General features: G+C 41.0%; 1 protein-coding gene across 2 annotated transcripts in view; it reads left to right on the top strand.

Moving 5' to 3' along the window:
• LOC133150234 (beta-1,3-galactosyltransferase 1-like) overlaps window positions 1–10,395 on the top strand; it is a 53,333-nt gene extending 42,938 nt beyond the window's left edge. For both annotated transcript variants that reach the window (XM_061272625.1, XM_061272624.1), the window contains one exon: window positions 7,885–10,395. In XM_061272625.1, coding sequence (XP_061128609.1) covers window positions 8,142–9,128 — 987 coding nt within the window. In that variant the 5' untranslated portion in view covers window positions 7,885–8,141 and the 3' untranslated portion in view covers window positions 9,129–10,395. The remainder of the gene's footprint in view (window positions 1–7,884) is intronic.
• Window positions 10,396–10,845: the final 450 nt, after the last annotated feature.

A 10,845-nucleotide genomic window follows, 5' to 3' on the forward strand; every position in this document is an offset into this window, starting at 1 on the left:
TCGCCGTGGCCTCCTTGAGCTGCAAGGTTTCATCACCTTCTACATCCAGATCAATGGATGTTATTACCACGATGTTCCCCCTATTAATCCCCAACTGTTTCATACTTTAGCTTGCCCTTTGTTGTGATTTAGCACAAATGCGCTGCCTTACTTTGCTTCTTCTCAACAAATAGCATCACATAAGGATAATAACCACTTTCTGGGATGCAGTTCTTGTTTCATTGGCATTAGTGATAACTTGGGGCCCTGATGCAGCACTGAGCGTCCCTATTGTGTAACATCAATGTCAGGAAGTTGGGCAGTAAAATGTATTACCCACATGCATCACCCTGTCATTTCCAATTTATGAAGGTGCTTAGTATTCAAAGTGTAGGCCCACACCATGTCGAGGAGATGGCTCAAGGTGGTCGAGCAGAACCTGCCTTTTCTCATTTTAGCACTCATAAATGGAGCACTTGGATTTCAAGAGTTCAAGAACACACGCACAAAAAAAGCTTCCGTTGAAACTTTCGGTGTGGATTATTCTGCCCTTTGAGGTGACCGTGGTCACTTGTGAGCAAAACTTTCTGAAAACACCGCCTGGCTGCAGATAGATTTACGCCAGCTGGGTCTCAGCTCAGATGAGCACTGAAGTGGGGCTGGAGCAATGGGCCCTCTGCACAGCTGCCAAATCTTTTGGCCGCTATTGATATCCAATTTCCTCTGTCAGCCTTAATCTACTTTGAATTTTGAGGCTTTGCACTAAGCTCACTGTATCCATCCCATGGCCTGTAATGATGTCTATTGGACCGGCATCGTTCACCCTCCCAAATCACCGTGACTTCACCATTCAAGAACAAATGCCTTGCCGGTGTCAAATTGGATGGTGCCCGGCAATGGCATTTTAGTTGGTCCTCACTCACTCACTCACATTAGGAAGGATGCTAACCCATTTGGCCATTGCTGTTAAACTCCTCACACATTAATCCTTCCTTTGAATTCTCAGAAGGCAGCACAATGGTTTTAGAAGATTGGTGAAAAGAGGATCAAATGCTATGCAGCAGAAGAAAGTATCTCTGCACAACCGCCTGTTGAGCATATGCCGAATTTAACAGTAGGGTGCTGAGATAATGGATGCATGTATAAGCAAAGAGCCAGTAAATAATGTCCTTTTACCCATTTCCCACAAATCTTTGCTATTCGGTCTTAGATTACATTATGAACATATAAAAATGAGGTCTGCCGGCTTTGAAGTACAGAAGTTGTTTATTATACTACACATCCCTATACGTCATTGTGTGTGTACGTGTGTGGTTTGTTGTGTGTTTACCGTATGTATGCATGTGCTCTATGGCTTAATAGTCATTTATACAAGTGAAAAATGAGCTAACCCCTATTAATGATGAAATACAAATAAAATAAAATAGTTGGAGTGTTACTTCTTTGACTTATTGCTTATTTTGTCAGAAAAAGGCAAAGAAATGGGAGTCCGTTATTTGATGCTTGCTGAACTGGGCACATTTAAGCTACCGTGGATTTTACAATACAGTACTGACGTCTCACATGACATACTCTATGTATGTGTGATTTATTGTCTGAACCAGGGGTGGGCAATAAATTTCGCCACATGAAAAACTAGAACGCTTGCCGAGGTGGTTGTGGCTCCTGGGTTGTAATTTGCCCTGCTCTTGTCTAAACAATTTTGTAAATGCTTGTTGTCATAACTATAAGCCAGGCTGGGTTCTATTAAGTCACCACCCATGAAAATGTTGATGGAGTTTTTCCCCTGTTTAATGACCGCATTAAAGCCCCACAAAGAAACTTTGAAAACTTTTCATTGTTATGATGACGCCATATGGACAAAGGCGATAGTGTTTTTCCTCAAGTGTTTTGCTCTCGCTCGCCTGCAGTTGGGCTGAATTACATTTCTGTTTCCAATGGCTGTGTGCAGGATGAATAGCAATGAGGTGGTTAAATTTATTGTGTCCAAACAATACCATATAATAATGTTGAGAATAAATGTTTAAATCTAGTTCTGGACAATATCCCCCTCAAGTCAGGAGCAACTGATGCAGTATAATTGGCCCTATCCAACCTTCTTTGTGTTCATCCTGATATATATATATATAAATATGTCTTTATTAAAAAATGACAGAAGAAAACGTTTTAAATACTATTGTTCAAAAGTTTGGAGTCACTTAGAAATGTCCTTATTTTTAAAATAAAATCACATCTGATTTTTAATGCAATATCTACATGTAGGTGTATAAAGGCCCATTTCCAGCAATAATCAGTGTTCTAATGGTCCATTATGTTACCAAATTGTGTAAGAAGGCTAAAGGATGATGAGAACACCCTTGTGCAATTTTGTTTTCCTGGAAATTGTTTGGGTGACCCCAAACCTTTGAACGCTAGAAATGAACCATTTGCCCCAGAGAAAACAGGTGGATAATGTTTTTTATGAAACCCGTAATAACCAACTTGGATTTGACTCTACCCTGGCCTCCATAAAAAGTCGAATCTAGGTAAAAGTAATTTCTGTTAAACCTTTTGGCATTGTTGCGGGTATTGTGACAGTTTGTTACTGAGCGTGAAGCAGGATTCTGAACGAGGAATGTGGGCGCGAGATTGACAATGACAAATGCAGACTGATCGGAAACGACCCCTTGGCGACATTTTGCTGCTTGAGACATACAAATACAAACTCTGAAAGTGTGCTGCCTCGCAAAAGTCCTGCTTCAATCCTGTGCGTCACAGGTTCAAATCTCACTTTTGAATTTTGTTTACCCCCCTATGATTATCATTATTTATACCGTATTTTCCGCACTATAAGGCGCACCGGATTATAAGGCGCACCTTTAATGAATGGCCCATTTTAAAACTTTGTCCATATATAAGACATATACATTTGGCCCGCGGGCCGGACTTTGGACACGCCTGCTGTAGTGGCTCAATATTGGTCCATATATAAGGTGCATCTGATTATAAGGCGCACTGTCGGCTTTTGAAAAAATTGGAAGTTTTTAGATGCGTCTTTATAGTGCGGAAAATACGGTACTTTGTTTACTTCTTGCAGCCGTCGCTTTGGATGTTGTGGGACTTTTGGCAGCAATGCGTTATTGTTATTTGTACCCTCCTCAAAGTTGTTTAGTCCCAGTAAAAGAGAAGCAACCTTTGTCTGGCAAGGTACCACTCAACAAGTAGTAAGTCGATATTTCATCAGAAGAGGTATGAAAATATTTTATGGAGGTCGAAAAGTTCCCTAGCTACCAATACTTTAAATCTGCTATATTGAACCAGGCAGTGTGGCTGTAAGATGTCACCCTGGGGTTCACAACATGATTTATCTACCCTCTGATGCGTCTGTCCTCCATGCTTCTACACACCGTTCACCTAACGGCAAAGACATTACAGCTTATGAAAACAACTCTCTCATTGTCTTTTCTCTCGTGCATTGGCACTGCTATTGGTCCCTGAGCAAGGTCACTCCACGCAACGCTAATGACGGCAATCAATTATGGGGAGCAACATGAGACAACAACCGCCCACATTTGTTGCCTCCTAGCTTTTCACATACTGAGGGTTCCTGATCATAGCCAGAGCAGAATAAATCATGCAGCATGAAGACTAAATCTATAATCGCTATCTTTAATGTGTGATAGCAACTTGTAATTTTTCACATCTATGTGTGATACTTTCATTCAAAACATCGTATTAAGTCAGTATGGTGTGTGAGTGACAGTTCTGAGGTTTGGGGCTTGAATCTTTGCTCCTTACAGTGTAGAGTTTAAATATTATCTCTGTGCATTTTTGGGGTTCTACTCTGCTTTCCCCCGACTTTAAAAAACATGCATGGCAATTCCATTCAAAACTCAAAAAGGTTCTCACGTGGGAACTTAAATTGTTTATAGGGCTGCACAATATTGGAAAAACCCAAGATGTGCAATACGGGGGTTGATTTTTGCAATATCAATATTGTAGTGTTATTTAAAGCACCGAAAGAAGTGATATTTTTATTATGTAAGGAAATATTTTTTTCCACGTGGCAATAAAACCAGGCTCAAAAAGCTGAGACAAAGTTGGATGACACCATTAGTTTGAACATTTCTCAATTACATTAAGATCACAAGGCATTTAGATTTTTTTTCATATCAAAAAAAATCCTACAAAAACAGTTCCAAGAAATGACCTGATTGTTGAATAGCCTATGTAGAATGAAGTACAGAAAGGAAATTATTTTCAATATTTCTCCATTTAAGTCACTATGACTTGTATGGAACAACACCATCAAAATGACACCTTCAAAGCATGAAAAATGTTCAATGTTTCCCAACCTTGCTTATGTAATACTGTGCTGTCGTGCCAATGCAGAGAATAAAAAACAAAACAAAAAAAAAAACACTTTCTCCGACATCACACTGGAATGCCCAAAGCCAGTCATACTATTTTACCCAGCAAGACAATTTGAATGTGATGCTTGTTCAGTTAAATTGTGTCTACATTTCTCACCGACCAACAGCATTTACAAGTGTAGAGTCTAAAATTGTTATTGTGCTTTACTATGACGAAAGGTCTGTGCAAACTGTGCAGCATTAGTCACCGAAGCTGTTGATGATTTCAGAGATTGACCCTCAAGGCGTCAGCAGTAGTATAAAAGTTGTGATTGAAATCACTAATAGCATGTTATATTGTAACTGAACTCTGTTGGCGTTCAATTGAAAAATGATCAAGTTGTTGAATATTTAATACATTCCTACGAAGCCTTAGTTATCGACACATTTCTTCTGCTTTGTTACTGTACGCCACTCGCAAAGAAACTTAGACTTTAGGAACATTCGTTGTCTCACGGCTCTCATCACAATACATTTCTCTGTCAGTCAAGGGCTGCTGATTTTTATTTTTAGTTTGCTTGGACTGGATAATCATGCACTAGAGTGCCTACACGCCGAAGTGATCACAGTGTGGAGTCTGGCTTCAGAGTGAGACTTATTGGAGCAGCTGCCACTGCAGCAGAGCGCAGTGGGAGATTGCTAAATTGACATGGGTGATGGGCTTGGAGGGACTCTACATTCCAAACACTGATGCCGCAGTTCTCATTTTCTGGTTTTGCCTTGCGAAGACACTTTTTCGTCATGCCAACGATCTTAGATTAGCAGATCACAAACAATATGCACCGGAATTGTATTGTTGCAATATTATAGTAAAGTAAATAAATGCCTGGATTATTTCAAGTTAATAATAATAAAAAAATCCTCATGCGTCGAAAGGTTGTGGGTCATGGGTCCTTGCGTCCTTGGGCGTGAATGTTTGGTGGTGGTCGGAGGGGCCGTAGGCACGCACTGGCTGCTACACTTCTGTCAGCCTGCCCCAGAGCACCAATGTGTGACCGTATCAATAATGCATCTACTGTGAGCACTTTGAGTACGATATAGAAAAGAGCAAAATAAATCCAATGCATTATATTTTTCTAATGCACTATTCCATCAAAAAATATCAAGAGATGTCCATGCTCTTTTCACATCCAAGAGATTTAAACACACTTTTGAGACGAAGACAATTTGTTCATTTATTTTGTATTTTTTCTAGAACGTGAGTCAGGTTTATTTGTACTTTTGTATTTTATGTAACACTTTTCACATGTTCTGTATAACCAGTTGTTTTGTAATGGCTCACATAGAGTCCTTAAATCATAATAACTACCGTAGTGTGCAGACACTGACCTCTTTTGTCACACTAAAAAATGATGATACTGTGTTCTTTTGCAAGTTTGTTTCTCTTGTCAACATTATTAAAAGTGACTGGACAGTATGAAGCAAATCGACCTTTTTAAATGGCTTAGAGCAAATTTGTTTTGGGAAGGGAAGAGGAAGAGGAAGAAGAAGAAAGCTGATTTGCATACAAGAGGGAGTGGAAGCAAGGTCACGGAGATAAACAGGATGCTTTAGTGATTCTGTCAGGGACATGGGAGACATATTGCGGGGAGTGGAGATTGTGACCGCCCCATGTGACTGATTGCAGCAGGACCTGTCAATAAGTTAATGTTCACTCAGAAAAAGAAAATGACTCATAAAAAAACAAATACATGTAAGATATGAGCAGCAATGTGAAAAATGGGCTGCCAAAATGGCAAAAACAGTGAGAGTGACATAAATACAGATGGAGTGATATGCGGTGCAACATACATATAGAAAGATCAGACATCTAGTGGTGTGTTGAACGAGTGACTGATTGAGAAAATGAGGCGGAGGTGTGGAAAAGCAGCCATGATGAGATGAATTCGTCCAGGCAGAGAGATTGATGACTATGCTTCAGAGGGAAAACGAGAGATGGAGAACAGTGCCAGGGAGATAGCGGAAATGGGGGTGGAATCAGAAGTCCTCATGAAAAGAAGCTTCAAGCCCCTACAGGACAGGGCAAATTATTTTGCCTGATAAAATGACTAGCAGCTTTTATAAGCACACCATCACCTGCCAGCAGTGTGCTAACTAAGCACATTTCACACATCCAATATGTCTAATTGGATCTTTATGTCGTGTTTTGCTGCTCATCACTGACTGTAAATTTCTTCTGTGCGTCCTACAAAGAGTTCATCATCATTTTCATGAAGCAGGAGTAGCTTGAAATTTCGATTCCATTAAGTATTGGCACATGTGATTGTCGGTTTATGTTGTTATTAATGAAACAAATTGAGATGATCCTTCAGCCAAGTGATGAGGGTGGGGGGCTTTGAGAAATGATCTACTCCAAATCACAAACACACATGTGAAAGTGCGGAGGTAATATCATTGCTTAGGTTTGCTTGGCTTCTTGAACTGTGGCACAACATAATGACCCAAATCACACTGCCAAAAGCAGTTCATCGAGGCGGGAAGTGGAAACGACTTGTCTGAGGTCAAAATGCTATTTAAGCATCACATGATGCAAAATGTTAAGTCGTATTCACTTCAGTTTTATTTTAAGTTTATTTTTTCCAATTCTTTTGCTCACTAAATATTAAAGTAATTGATGCTATATTCCGAGTCGTGTATCAAAGCTAGATGAAAATATCTTCATTCTCATTTTAGCAGAGTGTGTAACTGTACATCAAAACAGTTTGTGAACACACCAAAAAGGAGTATTCGACCATGACCATTTCATATTTATTGCTTAAATTCATCCCCTCAAGGTCTGACTGTGTCCAATTAGAGCTGCAATTTTAAGAGTTGCTAAAATTACCACAGCGGCGCTGGTCTAACAAAATGAAATGGCATCTCATTAAGGCGTGTGAAGTCAATATGCCCGGCCAAGTCTAAATTTGAGATTTAGTTAACTGATAGTGACCATGTGAAACCTGAACTTCTCGGAGTGGAACACAAGATGAAGTGGATATTAATAATTTGCAATGTTAAACATTTACTTTGTCTGCCTCGTCTCACCAAATTCCCCGAGTGAGTGTGACTGTCATCTGAGTCCAGATCAACAAAGTCAGCTGAATAATAACTGCAAACAGATAGTGGAGCTGAGGCAAAGCCTACCACTTCCATTTCTTTACGCCACAGAGCATGTGATCAGAGGCAGTATTGTTGAAGTGACACCAGGGTTGGTGGGTGCAATGCAAGGAGAGTAATCCCTCCTTTATTGCAGGAGTTATGATCCAGGACACATCCAATGCAGGAGTTATGATCCAGGACACATCCAAGATAGATGAAATCTGCCAAGTAACATCCAAATATTCATGTCATGCAATGAAGCCACAAAAAGTGAACTGCGATATAGCTACTGAGGACCACTAGAGATTAATACACACATAATTAGACCTATCCTTATAATGGTTAACATGGCATTTCAATCTTGATGCTCATCATCTTCCTCTTAGTTAGTTCAAAGTTTGGTTTCCACTGACCAGTCTGTGTTATCCGATTTCAGATCCTGTCGAAGACACGCCGTAAGCGGTTCTGTGAGAAGCAATGGAACGCAGTGACATGTTGACCATGATAAGATATCTCAGCGGATTTTCTTTTCAATCACACTAGACAGTAAAGAAGCCTATTATTTAGGATTGATGTCCCATCCCATGTGGCAGGGGCGGCCTCAACATGCACCGTCCAATCTGAGACATCCAATGTCAGCCTGGTCATAGAGTTTCCGATGCTGCCGCCACCTGTAAAGCCAACAAAGTAGAGATGCCTTCTAAGGTCTCCTGTTTGTACTTGCTGACAGTGGTTTGCTGGGCCAGTGCTCTCTGGTACCTGAGCGTGACCCGCCCGTCCACTTCCTATGTGGGCCAGCTGAACATCCCGATTCGCAAGGCACCCAAGATGAGTAAGAACACCACCTTCGGTAACTACCGCACTCGGTCTCTGAATCCGCATGACTTTGACTACCTCATCAACGATGCCAAGAAATGTGAGACGGAGACCCCTTTTCTCGTGATCCTGATAAGCACCACCCACAAGGAATTTGATGCACGGCAGGCCATAAGAGAAACGTGGGGTGACGAAAGTACATTTCCTGACGTGCGTGTGGTCACGCTCTTCTTGTTGGGTCGCAGCACGGACGCTGTCCTTAACCACATGGTGGAGCAGGAGAGCCAGATCTTCCACGACATTGTCGTTGAGGATTTTATTGACTCTTACCACAACCTGACTCTCAAGACACTGATGGGAATGCGCTGGGTGGCCACCTTCTGCTCTAAAGCCCAATATGTTCTCAAAACAGACAGTGACATCTTTGTCAATATGGAGAACCTCATCTACAACCTCCTCAAACCCAGCACCAAGCCCAGGAGGAGATATTTCACAGGCTACGTCATCAACGGCGGGCCAATCAGAGACATGCGGAGCAAGTGGTACATGCCGAGAGACTTGTACCCAGACAGCAAGTACCCACCATTCTGCTCCGGCACTGGCTACGTGTTCTCGGCAGATGTAGCCGAGCTCATCTACCAAACCTCACTACACACCAGGCTGCTACATCTGGAGGACGTGTATGTGGGAGTGTGTCTGCGTAAGCTGGGGATCCACCCCTTCCAAAACAGCGGTTTCAACCACTGGAAAATGGCTTACAGCCTCTGCCGCTATCGCCGAGTGGTCACCGTTCATCAGATCTCCCCTGAAGAGATGCACCGCATTTGGAACGACATGACCAGCAAGAAACATCTTAAATGTTAGCAGGACTCCTCCAGCCTCACTCTGTGAGTCAGGGAGCTATTGATTGACCTTCTATCTATCTATCACTTCTCCAACATCGGCAAACACTGTACAGCACAAAGCACTGCGCTGAAAGGAGAGTATTGACAAACCATTCAGGGCTTTGTCCAAATACTGATTGCTTTGCCGGGAGTTCCTTTAGCACAACGCCAAACATGCCTGTCTGTAACCTCCATTTTGTCAAGTGTTTTTATGTGCATCCAACCTTGCACACTCGCTTGTACGGAGGTGGTGGGCGTCATGCCTTTGTTTTTAATCACCAGGAGTATTAACGGTGACCAGTGATTGGATCAAGACCAACACACGTCATTCAAGTGACTGCGTTTGCCATTTGCGTTGAACTCAAGTTCTACTGAATGTATGTGTATCTTCTGCTGTACTAAAGCCAAGTTTCCACCAGGTTCCATCAGTTCATGGCAGGTTATGTTGGTGTGTTAACCAGTTCACAGATGGCAATACCGTATTTTCCGGACTATAAGGCGCAACGGACTTTAAGGCGCAACTTCAGTGAATGGCCCATTTTAAAACCTTGTCCATATATAAGGCGCACCGGACTATAAGGCGGACCATTAATGCAATCACAATATAATAACTTGAAATAGTGAAAACAATAACAATATATGAATAATATTAATATCACACAACACATTTGGCCCGCGAGCCGGAAGTTGGTCCATATCTAAGGCATATATATAGGTGTGCCTTGTAGCCCGGAAAATACGATACTTACGTAAACATATCAGTTAAATTGACAAAAGGGTGCCAAAACAATACCACTATAAGGATTAATTATTTTTGTACCTTTCGCAACTTTTGTGAAAATTAAACTAAACCAAAAAAAAAAACTGCTTGGTGGAAATGGGCTTTGGCAACGCAGCAGCAGGCCTTGTATTTGGTACCACAATAACTTTACGGTAAAATGGTTAAATAACTCCATTTGGGGAAAATAATGTATCAACAACCCATTTGCCGATGTATGCTGTATAATATTTAAGCATATTTTCTTAAAAATCAACCTATCTTTTTATTGGTTGTCATGGAGAAGAGAACTTGCTGCTTGTATTATTAGACGTGAATAGTATTTCTTTTGTTGTGTACTGTGCAGCTATTTGTCTCAGGCAGTGCAGAGGATTTGTGTGTATGTTTACCTGAACATGAATGAAAGTCATTGAACGTGGACTGAGAAACCTTACTGTTTTTAGAGTAAATAAAACCGTTTTATAAGATTTTACATTTGCATTTGTTGGATTTGATCTACAGAATGACGCAAGGTTTAATATAAGGGCAGGATTCTGTAGAAATATGTGTTGTTTGGAAAAAATTACCGTATTATCTGGACTATAAGGCACACCGGACTATAAGGCGCACCTTCAATGGATGGCCCATTTTAAACCTTTGTCCTTATATAAGGCGCACCGGACTATAAGGCGCACCATTATTGCATTATGTCAGATTTTTAATCCAAATCAAATCATTCTCCATTTTATCTTTTTTATTTCAACATCAGCCTCAACAAATTACTTTATAATCACAAAATAATGATCCATAGTCTTTTTGATTCATGTTTCATAGTCTTCAGCGGGCCACTTATGATTGATTTCATGACACAATGCTTCGGGCCAGTTTAAATTTAGGAATTTGATCCATATATAAGGCGCACCGGACTATAAGGCGCACT

Source organism: Syngnathus typhle, linkage group LG2 (assembly GCF_033458585.1).
Source record: "Syngnathus typhle isolate RoL2023-S1 ecotype Sweden linkage group LG2, RoL_Styp_1.0, whole genome shotgun sequence".
NCBI lineage: Eukaryota > Metazoa > Chordata > Actinopteri > Syngnathiformes > Syngnathidae > Syngnathus > Syngnathus typhle.